The sequence below is a fragment of the Polypterus senegalus genome, chromosome 18, assembly GCF_016835505.1.
Source record: "Polypterus senegalus isolate Bchr_013 chromosome 18, ASM1683550v1, whole genome shotgun sequence".
Lineage (NCBI taxonomy): Eukaryota > Metazoa > Chordata > Cladistia > Polypteriformes > Polypteridae > Polypterus > Polypterus senegalus.
In genome coordinates, this window is record NC_053171.1 from 73442518 (window position 1) to 73458902 (window position 16385).

At 39.0% G+C, this 16385-nt stretch overlaps 1 protein-coding gene across 5 annotated transcripts in view; it reads right to left on the bottom strand.

Moving 5' to 3' along the window:
- The window catches only part of LOC120518298 (protein unc-79 homolog), a 240182-nt gene that overhangs the window by 63629 nt on the left and 160168 nt on the right, over nucleotides 1–16385 (bottom strand). For 4 of the 5 annotated variants that reach the window (XM_039741016.1, XM_039741015.1, XM_039741012.1 and 1 more), the window contains 4 exons: nucleotides 15513–15799; nucleotides 10881–11063; nucleotides 8524–8686; nucleotides 3771–3920 (listed from right to left, as the gene is read on the bottom strand). In XM_039741016.1, the coding sequence (XP_039596950.1) occupies nucleotides 3771–3920; nucleotides 8524–8686; nucleotides 10881–11063; nucleotides 15513–15799 (783 nt within the window). The remainder of the gene's footprint in view (nucleotides 1–3770; nucleotides 3921–8523; nucleotides 8687–10880; nucleotides 11064–15512; nucleotides 15800–16385) is intronic. The other variant, XM_039741014.1, reaches the window with a different exon arrangement.

Sequence of the window (16385 nt, forward strand, 5' to 3'; positions counted from 1 at the left end):
AAACTGCTGAAAACACATTACTTTAACATGGCTTTCTCATAGCTTCATCTTTGTTTAATCCCGATGCTCTGTATATTCAATTAATTATCATGATTATTCATGGTGGCTCCAAAATCCGTACTAACCCCTACTTTCTATTCTGTTCTTTTTCCGGTTTTCTGGGGTGGTGATCTATGCCACCACCACCTGATCAAAGCACCTTGATGTCCCTACATTGATGGATTAAAGGCCAGAAGTCCACATGACCGTCATCATCAAGTTCTTCCATGTGAACCCTGAATACCATGAGGACTGATTGAGGACATTTATGTTAGGTAGAATGCCTAGAGGGGACTCGGTGGTCTTGTGGCCTGGAACCCCTCCAGATGGCCGTGGGGGGCGGAGTTTCGTGTGACATCATCACGCCTCCTACGTAAGTACGTAGAGAACAAGGAAGAACTCCAAACAGCGATGAGCACAAAACGCCATTTCACAATTGAGAAGGCAGAAAAACATTATGAAGCAAATGATGCATACAAGCATATTCATAAGTACAGCTACTGCGGAAACAAAGCACGGCGTGAACCGTAAGTTTATATTAAATTAAGTTCATAGACAGGCTGCCACTAGCGTTTGTAATTTAGTGCCTGCCCATATAAGGCCGTCCATCAGCGGCAATCCAATACAAACACTGCCGGTAAATATTCACGGGTGAAGGACTGTGCTTATGCAGAGGAAGATGAGATGGTCAGGGTGGTGTTTGGCACAAACTCAGCGAAACTGCGAGAGAAACTTTTAAGTGCCGGGTCTTAGCTGACATTACACGAGATGGCACCAGCACAGCTGGGAACCTTCGATGCAAGAACACCAAGCGGCTCACGGAACTGGCGCAGTGCACAGACAAAAGCAACAGTTCCAAAGAGTGCTGAACAAAAACCGAATTACACAATTGAGAAGGCAGCAAAAAAATATGAAGCGTCTTATACATACAATCATATTCATAAGTGCAGCTACTGCGGAAACAAAGCACACGGTGGAAAAAGTGAATGTCCCGCTAAAGGAAGACAGTGTAAAAAAAAAAACCCGTGCATGCAGTTTGTCACATCTCAGATAAAGAGGAAGACGAGCTGTTTATTGATGCAGTAAGAAACTAATCGATGAATGAAACCTCTTATCTTTACAACGATTGACAAACACGGAATGTAACTTGAACACAACACATCCTACAAATACGACCTGATTGAAAGAAATAATGATAATCAAATCCTTGATGACAGCAACATTCAATAACACTCACAAAACAATTACTGTATATTGACAATCATGTTACGTTATTTTTAAAATGTTCCCTTTTTCATAACTTCTACTTCTCCACTGCGATACGGGTATATATATAAATGTATATATATACCCGATCTACAGTACATACTAGCATAGACAAGCCACACGCTGTGGCTAATTGTAGAGTCTTAAGCCTCTAATGCCGACATTGAGGTTCGATTCGAGAGGGATGTACTGACTATGTATGCGCTACCGATTCATTTTACCTTAGCATCTCCTTGGTTTGGGGCGTATGAAAAATATTAGGTTAACGCAGAATCATGTTACGTTATTTTTAAAATTTTCCCTTTCTTAGCACAAGCACAGCTGAGAAGCTTCAATGCATGTACTCCATAACGCGTTAAAAATAACGCATTTAATCACACTTTCAATTCCAAGCAAGCGGGAACTTTTGTCAATGCATGATTTCCTGGTACATCCATTACACTGATGCACACATCACAGCTACAAAAATGTTAGAGTCGGAATAAAGCGTTCCTACGACTGATCATTTCGACTACCCGAAGCCTTGATAAAAGCATGGTTTTGTGCACACTGAAAAGCAAGCAAAATTAGATGCATTACAGAAAGCGGACTTTGTGGCTCTTACTGGGGATCATTGGACTTCCGTGACCGTTAGTAATTCTAAATACATCTAATTACAAAATGTTCAATGATCACACTGTTTTAGCCTAATGTACAAAATAATTTTGGCTAATGTTACTCAGAGTTTAAAGAGTAAGCTGGTCAAATTACCTTTTAAGTTTCTGACTTATTTTTTAAGAAGAAAAACTGCACTTTATGTTGAAATTTTGGTTATTATTATTTAAAGACAATACTATTCTGAAAATGTACTTAAAGTACTTAAACTACCACTTTAATTTTAAGTCTGCCCAATTTTAACCAGGGATGATATTTTTGTTTCTGTTTTGAATTCAAATGCAGTTTAAAGGCTTTTTTTCAGAAATTAAAACAGCTTCAGTTTACAATATTCATGTCCATGTCTATTATTTGATTCTGTAAGCCCACTAAAACACTTTTAAATTAAAAAAAAAACATTTGCGATTTGGGGCAAATTTCGTGTGCGATTACATACGATTAATCAAGATTAATTCTTACACAGCCTCTAATTAATTGGATTAATTTTTTAATCGAGTCCCACCTAATATATATATATGTGGATATATATATGTAGATTTATATATATATATGTGTATATACAGTATATATGTAGATATGTATATATGTATATACAGTATGTATATATATATGTGTGTGTGTATATACAGTATGTATATATATGTATATGTATATATGTATGTGTGTATATGTATATATATATAACTGTATATATATATATATATATATATATATATATATATATATATATATATATATATATATATATATATATGCCAGCAACACTCATGACAATGACAAAACAATTACATTGTCAATCATGTTACGTTATTATTAAAATGTTTCCTTTTCTTTTTACTTCTCCGCTGCCAATCGCAGGTATTTTGCTATATATATATATATATATATATATATATACAGATATATATAAATATATAAATATATAAATAGATAGATATGACAACAACACTCATATCAATAACAAAACAATTACATTAACAATCATCTTACGTTATTTTTAAAATGTTTGCTTTTCTTTTTCATAACTTCTTTAACACACTACTTCTCCGCTGCGAAGCGCGGGTATTTTGCTAGTATATATATATATATAAGGACAAACTTTAAAAATCAATAGACGTTGGCACTACATCTGATCATGTCCAGCTCTGACGGGAGATCGTTCCCCACGTGGAGAGAAAAGAACGTGACCATAATATCTCTGGCAATCAGCAGCTAACCTCTAAAACACACATAGTTCTGATTTCTCTCTCTAAAATGTCAAATGTTACTCCTTAACAATCTGTAGATGATAATGATTGAACCTTGTTCATAAACTGTACGCACCGCATCATATTTCTGGCTGGAAAGTGAAACTGAGACACCCCACTAACCCCGCAACTAAACTGGAGCCCCCTGTTGATTGTCTGAATTCATTACCAGCAATGCCAAAGTTAAACTGTTGTTTAATTAACTGAGTGCTCATACACCCACTTTACAATGGTGAGCACAAAACAATTAAAGCAGAGCTGAACGTGGTCTGAAATCACATGCCAGCCAGTCAAACAAAGTCAAAGTAAGTCCAAGGGAAAACAGCGATGGTGAAGGGCCTAATGAAAGTATAAAGCGGCTTCAGTGAGCTGTCCAGTTGCCGATGCTCTGGGCACTTTTTTAATCCTATGCAGAGAAGACGTCATCAACAGAAGTAGCCCACTGGCAGAACTTTTCCATGCAACTCTGTCTCTGGTTTTCCAAATTGGCTATGAAAGTGATGTGTAAAATAACAAAAACATGTCACAAACATTTTGAAAATGCACTTAAAAGAGAAGTCTTACTTTTCTGGGCATTCGTGTCCACAGGCTGATACTTCACTGATTTATTCCCACCAATTCTCTTGAGTCTGGCGAAAAAGGTCTGTGACTCTTTGTTGCTGACTCCAGTAGGGGTGTCATGTATGTCAGATTCATCAAAGACGCTGTCTTCTTCTGGGAGAAACAAACAACATTGAATCCTTGTAGGCTTTGTTCTTGGGTTCTGGGCTCACTAGTGGGTCCTATATCTGCACCTGCTATTTATTTGATTTTTTTCCCCTAAATCAGAAGAGGACCAGCTTGAGTGTAAAGCTATCTGGCCTACAAGTGTATGAACTGGAGCATGTGTGAAACTGGGAGGACATGTAGGTGCTTTGACATTCATCTATTTAGGGTAACTCACTAAGGCAGCTTGGTGACAGCTCAACTTTACAAGCAGACATCAAGAACATCCTTAAATCTTGAAGCTCAAATTACTATGAAAAGTAAAAGCAAAACAAAGTGATGTGTTCAAACTGAAAAATGGATGTCCCCTTAGATCATTTTTGTCATGTCTCGGCTAGGGTTTCTCACTTGGCTGGGGTTCAGATATCATGTGTGATGTCTCTTTTCCTCATTTATGTTCCTTGGATTTCTGTTGATTGTGTACATCACTCATTATTTTTAGTTTTGTGTTTGCATATAAGCTGCCTTTGCTGTGTTCCATGTGTTTTGTGGGTGATTTCTTAAGGGGCGGGGTCACCTGCCAATCACCGCCAGGAACTGCCCTCCGCCCTTTAAATCTGGAGGATCTCCCATAGTTCCTGGCAGGACAAGGCTACAGAGTTGGTGAGTTTACCAGTGTTTTTTGTGATTTTTTGAATTATTTACAATTATTTTAGACATTGCTTTTCAACTCTGTATTTGGACTTGTTTGATTTGAGTTGCCTTCATGTTTCAGGCAATTCCATTTTATCTTTGTACTCCAAGGAGCTTCACTGTGATTGGAATACCTTTTTCCCAAGAATAACTCTTTTATTTTATAAAGATTTGGTGCGTTCCTTTAATACTAGCTGGGGTTTGAGGGTGATATTCCCCCTCTAGTGGGCATTACTGGTAGTGCTTGGGACTCCTAGTTCACAACATTTTTTTCCTGAGCTGCTTAAAGAATTTTACCAACAACTGCCATTTAGAATTTCCTTACAACACAGTGATTTTTAATTAACATAACACTTTTGCATGTTCTGTGATGCCATTTTGCTTTCTCAACCACATTGTGTTATGACTGAATCGTTAATTTTATTTTTTTGTATTTTCTCCTTGCCATTTTTTACAGAATACTAAAAATGTTTTTTGTGTTGTGCTCTAGAAGTTAACTCCACCACGGATGCTCCCAAGCCCAGCTGCAAAAAGAGGAGAGTTTTGCGCAGGGCCACAAGCCCTTTCCTGTAAACGCCCGATTGCTACAGAAATAGCAAGAAATGATTGTCATCTATGGAATCATGATCAGTACAAAAACAACGACCACTCGATGATGGCACTGGAAGAAACCCACATGAGCAATCAACGCCGAGTGCCAAGACATTCACCTAAATTGGAACGTGGAATGTTCAAACTCTATATCAGAGTGGAAAGCTAGCGCAGATATTACCAGTTATGGATACCAACCGATTGAACATCTTGGGCATTAGTGAATTTGCAATGGACGAGAAGTGGAAAGTGATTAGCAAAGGGAAGACGATCAGTTGGCAACGACCAGCAACACGTTTGTGGTGTTGGCCTGGTTCTGAGCAAAGAGGCAGCCAATGCACTTAATTGGATGGAAACCTGTCAATGAGTGCATCGTTTCAGCACGGCTCAAGCTGAGGCATACGAAGATTACCATCGTTTAAGTTTATGCACCAACCAAAGACACAGATGATGCAGAAAAGAATGTGTTCTATGATCAACTTCAGGATGTCTTGACAAATATCCCAAATCAGGATCAAGTCCTACTCATCGGTGACATGAACCTGCAAATCAATGGCAATACCAAAGGACAGGAACACGTGATGGGACCGCACAGCTTGGCGACACAGACAACCGATAACCGCGAAAGCCTACTGCTGTTCTGTGGCACAAACAGCTGCTCTATCAGCAATGCCTACTTCCAACACAATACCATCCACAAGAAAACAATGAGATCACATGATGGCATCATGCAAAACGATATTGACTACATTTGCTGTCAACATTGCAGGATGTGCAGGTGCAGTGAGGTGCAAACATTGGGTCTGATAACAACCTTGTGAGAACCACTCTAAAACTCTGTGTTAAGAAAAGCCAGTGATGAAAGAAGAGTTTGTGCCCCATTGATGTGGAAAAACTAAAGGACAAGGCGATGGCACAACAAGTCCAAATCGAACTGAGAAATTGGTTTTACTCACTTTTGTTTCTGTTAAATATTTTGTCCCGTTTTGAATTATTCACGTTTGGCACTATTTTGTCGCCCTGCTGTTAGTGCAGCTCCTGCATCGTCAGGGTGCATGTTCTCAGAGATTGTGACCTTTAGCTAACAATGTAATAGGTCATCTCTGGGCTCACTTCTCTATCCGAGTTTGTGGAATTAAAACTCTTACATGCTTTCAACAAGTTTCTAATTCTGTGGTCTCTTTTGTTTTTTGTATTCATGCCTGAAATATTAGTCTGTCATCTAGGTGTTGATAACAGTGTGGCTGACTTCCAGCTTTTGAACTTTATTTTCATTCTTGACTACATTTTTTCTCCTGGTTGCTCCAAAAGTTGTCCTCGCTAGCTTGCTAGCAAAACATGCGTACTCCCTCAGTCCTTTGAAAAGATTGTGGTCTGCCCTTTCTTCTTTTGAGAAGAAAAACTGCTCAAGGAGGACACTGTGCACAAGCCACATACTCAAGTGTGAATTGTGGGAAATGGCAAGGTGTGGAGGAGAAACACTCTAAGGTGGTTTTTGGGGCATGTTGAGCTAAAGGAAGGGGATGATTGTATGAAGAGGAACTCAAAGATGGATGAGGAGGGGATAAAACCAAGAGGGAGATTAAAGAAGACATGGCTAGTGGTCCTGCCAGATGACAGGAAAAGCTTCGGTCAAAGGATGCAGGAGACTGTGGAGAGTAAAGGAAATAGTTACGAGCTGGACTTACTTTTACATTTTTTATACTGTTTCTTTGGTCTCAAAAAAACATTAATGTTTTTGGAGGCCACAGAATCAAGTGGTCAAACTGGCTTTCTACTTAAAGATGTTTTGATGACGTTGAAAGCACAAAAATGTTCCTTTGTGGCCATTTTGTTTTTGTTATGGGTACTGACATCTTGCAACTCTTATGTTACATTATTACCGGGCTGAAGCTAGACAGGATGACCAGGAGTATGTGACATGTGACATCAATACCACATTGGTATAAAGGCTGGCACCGTGCACTGCCTAGATGTCCAAGTTTGTGGATAAACCAAGCCATCCAAGACTTAGTGTTTGAGTCTCTTTGAGTGTTTCTACTTGATATCTGGTACTCTAGAACTACTGCCTCTGATTATGCGTTTGACTTTCGGTGTTGGTTTCACACCCTCAGCTTGTTTATGTGATCCCTGCCTTCGTGGTTACGGGCCATGCTACGAGTCTGCTTCCCAATTCCATTCCGTCAGGATTTATGATTTTTTGTTCATTTATTATTCTTTTCCTGGAGTCTTCACAGAGGTTATTTACATCTTTTGCAGAATTTCTAACCCTTACAATTCATTTCTGAGGTTGATTTATTTTTATATTTCTTTAATTAAGTTTATTTTTGTTATTTTATGACACCATTTTGTTTCTGAATAGGTGCAGCTATATTTCATATTTGAAGCTTGAAGCTTTCAAACCACTATGGCGATTCTCCCCCAAGTAACTTGGAGAGTGCAACATCTGATGTCAAAACGCTTAATGGTATTTTAATCGGCATGTTACTGTCACGCATGTGTGTCGGAGGATCTCTTCTTGGGCTTGACAGACATATGTAACTCCTCACCAGGGTGAGAGGGGGTGCTGTTGCTAACATTCTCTTCTCCTTCTCTCCCCAACACTTTGAGAAACCAGCTAGTGAGGCCACTTACCCACCCCCTTCTAGTTTGTCTGTTATAAGAAGCCCGGGTGTCCACAAGGAGCTGACTTTTGCGATTAGAAGTGACCCCCAGGATGGAACTCCAGTAAATGACCCTAAATTCCATGGCTAAGAGTCGCTTACTTTTGTTATTACTTCACTCAAGGGCTACCAAGAGACGTGTTTTTGTTCAACTTTGTTCAATTAAATGGGACAACCCAATCAGTTGGTGTCCCAACTTTTGGCATTTCCACGACCTGTCATTCCTGTCACAGTACAAACTCACTTTATCTAAGATTGGATAAACAAAACTGTTTTTTCGTGTTATTACTTTTATTTTTGTGCTTACTGGCTTTTTGATCATCTGCTTCATATTTTTGAACTTTGAAGATCAGCAAGGCTTTTTGGTATTTTGAACCTGGCTTGTTATTTTGACCATATTTCTATCTCTTGCTCCTTTCATAAAATCCCTTCCTACATTGCATAACATATTCAATTGTTCTTCACTGCTGCTGCCTTGTGTCACTTAGTACAGAAAAAGATTTGGGGTCAAGCAGCTAGCCTGTGTGAAGCTGGTTGTCATCCATTAAACTAGAGATGGAGTGTATGAGAAGAAAACATAAAGGTATGTATAGTAAATCTATAGCGCAGACGATGCTGCAGATAACTGTGTTGGGGCTGTGGATCAGTGAACAGGACTCACTTACCTTTTTCCTTCTCACTGTAGCGACTGGCATTGCTGTTGTCACTATAAAGGGGTCCAGCTGTGGCATGAGGCTTACAGCTATGGTACTGAGCATTCAAGGTGTTGATGGTAATGTGGATCAGATGAAGCACAATCTTACTGATATCCGCTTCTCTATAGTGGTACTGTGAAAGGAAAGCAAAAAAAGAAGTGAAGAACAGCAGATAGGAGCTGACAGAGACATCAAAGAGCAACGAGTGGAAGAAATGAAAAGCAGAAAAGCATGCGAGAAGCATTCATCTCTGTTGTGTCCGACAAAACCTGCAAGCACCGATTTAAAAAACTTGATATTCCAGAAAGCAAGTGACATACCTGGACCTGTACATTGAAATTCACTTCACAATGGCTTGTATGTGAGTGGTGCAGTATGTCTTACTGATTGACGGAAATTCTGCTAAAGCAGTGTTTCCCAACGTCAGTCCTGTGGCCCTGCTGTTGCTGCAGGTTTTTGTTCCAATCAGCTTCTTGTATTTAATTGGACTCCTGTGCTAATTAAGTGATGTGTTATTTATATACATATATATATATATATATATACAGTATATGTATATATATATGTATATATATATATATACAGTATATGTATATATATATATATATATATATATATATATATACAGTATATGTATATATATATATATATATATATATGTATATAATGTACCAAGCAGTTAAATGGGAATAATTTATTTTATTTCCTTTTAACAAAATTTTCATCTTGATTTTCATTCTACTTTTCCAGGTGTTCTAATTGTTTAATTAATCCATTATTTACTAATTAGTGGGTCTGACTCTAAAGTAATTGCAGCCTTTGATTACTCAGTGTTGTTTGCCAGCGTGTCTGCTCTGCTCATTTTTAATTGTCATTAATAACATACAACAAAGGGGAAAAACTGCACAGAGAAAGGGTCAAATATAATGAAATCAACAATAGAGAGTTAAGCATTTAAATCTATAGCAAAAGCAAAAATATTTCTAGATGTCTTTTAAATGTAAAAATCATGCTGCTGTGCTTTTCTGAATGTAGAATAAAAGAAAAATAATTCCAGCTAATTAAATGAAATCAGTGCTATCAGGTGTTGTCACTGATTAGGAATCTGGTTGGAACAAAAACCTGCAGCCACAGTGTGCCCCAGGACCGAGGTTGACAAACACTGCTCTAAAGTCAGCATAATGTTACTTGCTCTGATCTCACTTAGACATTCGGTTCCCATGCCAGCTTCATCCTCCTCGGCGATGACCAAATGAGCTGCTGTCTTTGGTGCCTGCATAAAAACGCTGAAGACTGGGTGCCTCCTTGATGTGAAGAGTCACACACCCATTTAGCACTCTACAAAGTCTCCTGCTGCTACGGTCAATATTTTGTTGTAATAGGAATGATAGCATAGTTGTAACACCCTTGTGCAGATGACTATTCAAACTAAAATTAAATGTAATCTAACATATTAGCTACATTGCAATGTAATGCATATGTACATGGTGCATGTCATTTTGGCACGGCTTTACTGTAATGTAATTAAAAACACATCATAAAATCAATCTGACTGCTTTTCACTATGGCACTAAATTTTCGCGTTGGTTCAAAATGCAATACAAAAGCTGACTGCATTTTGTCCATAGATCACGTGTCTTGGGTCGGCATGAAGTTAATAGCTAATTTTTTGAGACAAATCAGGTGATGCGTGCAAAAGGCACAACAAAATAAATAAAATATAAACGAAGCAGCCAAAACCCAGACTTGAGGCAAGAAGCGAACTCAAAAATCAGGCAAGTCACTATCAAAGAAAGAGAGTTTCTTTTAGTGTTTAAAGCCTTTATCTGCAGATCAGATAAAGCCTGGTGTAAACTTTGACCTTTAATCCTGTCATGCCCTAGAAACACGACCCTAACGATGATGATACAAAATGGCGTCTAACATACATAAAGGCCATAAGACCCTAAAATTCATCCCTGATCATGACATTGTGTCTCATAACTAAAAGCAAAGCACATGTATTGTGTTTCACTTAGCAGCAACTCCAAGTGAATTGCACTTTAATTTGAGATCAAGATGCATTCATTGAGCAGAAACTGAATGTAATCAAATGACCAATCAGTGTCAAAAGGTACTATGAGACAAAAATGCAATGGAAAGATGCTGAAAGCAACATGGCTGACCATTAAAAAGAACAGTTTGCATTGATTTTGATGAAAGATGAATGCTCAGGATACATTTTAACCTCTAAATCCATCCATATTGTGCATTTTTATCAGATTGGTGCCCCAGTTGCACCTGACGTGTAAGCAGGCAAACCTCTGAGGACCAGTAATAGTTCTTACCTTGTAAAGGATCACCAGTAAAGTCTTGAGCCACATCTGCCGGATGTGTGGCCGTAGAGACCAGAGGGAACAGCGCGGCGGCTGCTGAAAGTAATGGCGAAGCTGGGGGCAGGTGCAGTATTTCAGAACTTGCACCACCAGAGGTAGGAGATGCTTTCCCAGGTTTATGTTGTAATCCATCACCTGAAACATAAGACCTCTCTTTAACTCTTTAAGTTACTGAGTTGCATTGGATTTGCCCCAACAGCACATTACATGTTAGGATAGGACGAGGCATTGTCCACCCAGAATAACACCAAAAAGGTCTATGGGACAAACATGTTGCATTTATAAAATTGAAAACACAGAAGGAACACACAAGTGCCCTGACAAACCCGCAGCCTCTCTTGCCGACGTGGATAGCTGTTGACCTTTCTTAAAAAGCTCACTAATTGTGTTGCTCACATTGCCTGGGAAATTTTGTTAAACAACAGGCAACAGGTGTATCTAAAGTACGAGTACTAAGTGCTTTTATGTATACAATATTTGCACCTTTTATTTATTTATTTATTTTTTTACAAAGGGCTAATATTATTAACAGGCAGTGTGGTGTTGTGGCTAAGGCTTCAGTCCGATCCCTGATGTTGTGAGTTTAAATCTCACTGCTAACACCTGTGTGACTATGAGCAAGTCATTTCACCTGCTTCTTTGCCAATTGGAAAAACAAAAGAACTAGTTTTATCTCAAATGTCCCAAGTCATCTTGGATAAAGACGTCAATCATATCTCTCTATTATATAAAAAAAATCCCGGGGCGAGACAGGACTTTTTTCAAGAGATTTTTCCAAATTCCACAAGATGAGACCGTGCCCATGAGATTTTTTCAAGTCCCGCCCTCCTCTCAACCATTTTCAACCATGCACACGGTAATCTCACCTCTCATTCGTGTGAATGCTTTTGACAGACACAGTTCCTGCTCTCTCAGCTCTTATAAATTTTTACGTTTTCCTCACTTTAAATTCCCAATTAAAGAAGATATATTATGTCCATAACTTATTGAAGAATTTCATCTGGAAGGGTTATCAAACGAAGAAATGAGTACACGGGCAATCCTAGCACCAAGAAATGATGACGTCAAACGAATTAATGCAAAAAAGTATTGATCGGTTAAACTGCAAATTGGTTAAATGCGTATCAATAGACTATGCTGAAACAGTTGATGGTGATTGTGCGGAACATGAAAACAACAACTTACAATATCACGAAGAATATCTACAACCATTAACACCATCTGGTCTTCCACCACATGAATTACTGTAGAAAGAAAGATGTATCCAAGAAAGGTAATGTAGTACATCTTCCGTGGATAACATGACACAACAAAGGAGATCTTGATATGCCATTTGTATTAAAACGTTAACAGTTTCCTGTTAAAATAGCTTTTGCAAAGACAATTAACAAATCTCAGAACCAAACATTTGAAAAAGACATTTTGTTTAATTGAGAGAAAGAAATTAAATTTAATCATGGGCAGTTATAGGTTGTGTTGTCATGATGAAAGTCCAAACACAATCAAAATTCAATGCGATATTGACGAAAATGTAATTCAAAAACTTGTTTTTACTGAAGTTAATTTCAAAGCCAAAAAGAATAAAATCGTATTACGCAATGAATAACCCTAACACAACATGAAACATAATTTACTTTCAAATTATAACGTTTTACTCTTTTTAATATGGTTAATTACTTGCTGTAATGTAAAATTGTTAGTTCTATTATGCAAATGTAACAATTCCCATGAAAATAACAATCTGCTTAAATTGTACATTCACATCCCCATACGCGAGTGGCAGAACTGCAAAGGGGCTTGCTCTTAACTCAGGCATGGGGGTTGGCGAGCGAAGCGAGAAGGGGGCAAAGTAATAAGTAATAAAAATATTATGAGGTCACTGGAACTCTTGAAAATGTTCTCCACAATTGTCCAGGAAAACAACATTACTGCATGAGGTCAATTCCTGCTTTTCCAACTGACTTGGCTGTTGTTGATGGTGTGACCTATGAAACAGATTTGACAGATCCCCACAGAAAAATTTGGGGCACCAACCTGACCACCCCATTTAATGCACAAAACAAAAAATAATTATGATAGGCACTCGAGGTTTGGAGCAAATCAAATAAAGGCAACCGCCTTAAAAATCAGCCTTAAAATTGGTCTCTAAGGTTTGGGTGGGGCTTTGGAGGAACTCTGCCCCAGGTTGTTGCTCTGGTGCAAAAAGTGATGCCACCTTTTGTGCATGTCTAGTCTGGAAGGGGTGGGGCGTCTCTGCCTTAATTGCCCTTAATGGGTGTCTTCTCGCCACTGTGAGGAAAACAAAAGGAGACAAGAATGTTGGCAACAGTTCTCCCTCTCATTTCGGCAAGGTATCGAGTACCTCATAAGAGCCCTTAAGGTGATCCTCTGACGCGAAAGTGTGACAATGGTCATTGCTAAACACAGGTGTCTTCTTTTGAATTAAAGCTATGTTCTCTCTTAGCTGTGGCTCTGAACCTTTCTACAATATAATAAAACGCTAATCTGTGCGTGCGCGCGTGTGTCTCTGGTCCCTTTGATCAAACTTACAGGTCAATTTGGCTTTGATATGATTGTTCAGGTTGACTGTGGTGGCTCAGTGACTGAGAGAGGTAGGACTGGTCAACAGAGGCTGAGACATGTGTGGACACAGAGAAAAGGCATAAGAGGAGCCCAAATTACCCATCAACACTGTCACTAAACAATAAAGAGGTACAATCCATGTCACCTTCAAAGACAGGAAGAATACAAATGATGTTTTTACAGTGGGTAACGGGTCATATCTACCATTGTTGGTAGTCAGCAAGTGGGCAGGAGGTCATGTGAGATGTCTTGAAATGACATTGAGTCTGAAATGAAGACGATTGAGTGGGGAAGCGTCAGGCAACAGAAGTTCAGACTCATGTGGATGACGAGGAGTGGGGCCCGACGAACACAGATTGTACTTCTACGACAAGAGGTATCAAATAATTTTAAATTTATTCTGCTACCTTTCTTTGGAGGGAAATGACAAACTACAGTTTCTAATATCTGAAGCTGCCAAGAACGTTTTCCGTTAAGGCTGTAACTAGTAATGTAAATGTTTGATTTCTTGTTTGATAGTTTTAATCTGTAAACTTGGACAGTAAGACTACCAGGCTGTCATCTCCAATGACATCACATGCCATGCCCTTGCTGTAAATCTCACGTGAAACTGGTGAATATCACAGTAAAATCTCAACTCAGCTTGGCAAAAAAGTAAGCCATAAGGAAATTTTAAAAATACTCTACCAAATGCAACAAAAATGTTCAAGCAAATCAAAAAATGAATGCTTATAAGGTTTGTCCGAAAATGAATCAAACTGTTATTTAAAAAAAAAATCATTATTATGCTTACAACTTAATCAGACTTGTTTCCTTCAAAGTATGTCCCCTCTTCTATTTTTGCACTGCTCCCAACAGATTATCTGAGATATATCATTTCTCGTGTGAACTCGTTTGGTGGAATCTCATGTGGTGGATTTTCTATCGTATGAAATCAGCGACCTTTCAGGGAGGATTTCAACATCGAGAGTAAAAAAAAAAAAGTCCACAGTTGCTGAACACCCATGTTTCAACATCTGTTATGATTTGTTTTCGAAAGTTTTTATCGGCATTTGAAAGATCAAACAACTTTTGACGGACTGTGATGCGGTTCACTTTTTGCTCATCGATCAAGAGACAGTGCACAAATTTCATCTGCAGTTTTTCAGTCAAAATTATGTGGCACAAACCTTTACTGATGGCCACTTCTTCAGCAACTTCACAGACAGGTGACGATTTTCACGAATCAAAGACATGCACTTTTCCAATGTGATCACTGTCCAGCTTTGGGATCGTCTTCAAGATTTAAATCAAATTGACATCTCGATTTGAAACTTTGGTGCCATCCGTTACTTTGAGTGTGACTTAAACAATGCTCTCCATAAGCTTGGTGCAATACATGAAAGGCAACATTTTTGACAATTTCACACAGAATTTCGCAGAAGCACGTTGCTCTTCAAGACACATCAAATTTCAACTTGCAAAAATTCACAAAAAGCACAGGAAACTCAGTTGACTCTACTGCATGTACTCGATGATGAGATAATGTGGCATGATTGAGCAAGCAGGGATTTTAAAGGTCAAGGACACACCACCACTGTCGCAAGTCTGCTGTGTTAGTTCATTGGTGCCTTATTTAGGAAGTTGAGTTTTTTTAGACAGATCTTGTATAACAAACTCATGACAATGTGATGGTACCGTGTGTTGTTCTCTTCTCGCAAACACACTGGTTTAATTAAACGTTGAAGGTTATCCAGTACTGCAAACACTTCTGATTACTCAAAGCATTCTGAGGACAGCCAAAATGCGATACTCAGCAGCCACCCCTGCTCAAACTCAATGATCCTTTAAGGAGCCAACTAACAGACATTTACTGAGGATGGACCAGACAGTAAACTGTACTTGAGGCTGCACCACACACCAAGAACATAAACAGCATGTCATAACCTACATTTAAGTACAATTTGTCTTTAACATTCCATGACTTCTCATCGGCATTGTATAGAATATTGGAATGATTACCTGGGAGATGCCAGCGATAAAGGCATTGAAGCAGGTGGAAGTCCTCATTTTCTGAGGGGCGATCATAAAGCAGCCTTCCTGCTGATCATAGCCCAGCAGCACATAGAGGTGCCGCTTGACCGTGTTGAACGCTTTGGCACTGCTGATGTCCGCCTCAGCGCTGCTCTTGTCCTTTGCCATGAATTTCATCAACACAGTAATTAGGTGGTGCACAGTCTGATGGTCTATGCCAGCATCTTCAGGAAGGGGATCCTTGATTATGGTGTCATCCTCCACAGACTGTTGTCCTAAAAAAGGATTGAAGTAAAAATTGAAAAAATCAGGGGGTAAGCTCACCAGACAAAAAGTTAGTCAACAACCATGTAAGAAGTGACACACGCATTTATGACAATAACAGAGGGCACCCCAGTGTGAATACCATCCTACAAATATTTGTGTTGTGTGATACGAGGAAGAGTCACAAGAAACAAGTTCATGAAAAATGGTTTGTGCAACCAACAAGAATGATGGGCAAAAACAGGTCAAAGGGCACAGTGTACTGGAAGTCAATCACTGTGCAGCTGTTTCAAAGAGTAGTGGCATGCACCACAGTCAACTGCTAATCATCACCAGAACTGCAGTCGAAACAAGGTGGTCTCAGATGGGGAACTGTCATTGTGTGTCACACATCGTGACAGCAAATTGTTTGGTCACCAGGCAAGAATTGCTGCAGACCGTCAACACGCCATTTCCGAATGAACGCGCATAAGGGAACTGCATGCTGTTGATATCTGTAGAAGGGTACTGTGGAACAGACACTCGCTAGCAGCTGTTTACAAAGCAGCATGGTTACAGTGGGTGTAGAGCCACAAACACCCAGGAATCTTGTCTGAG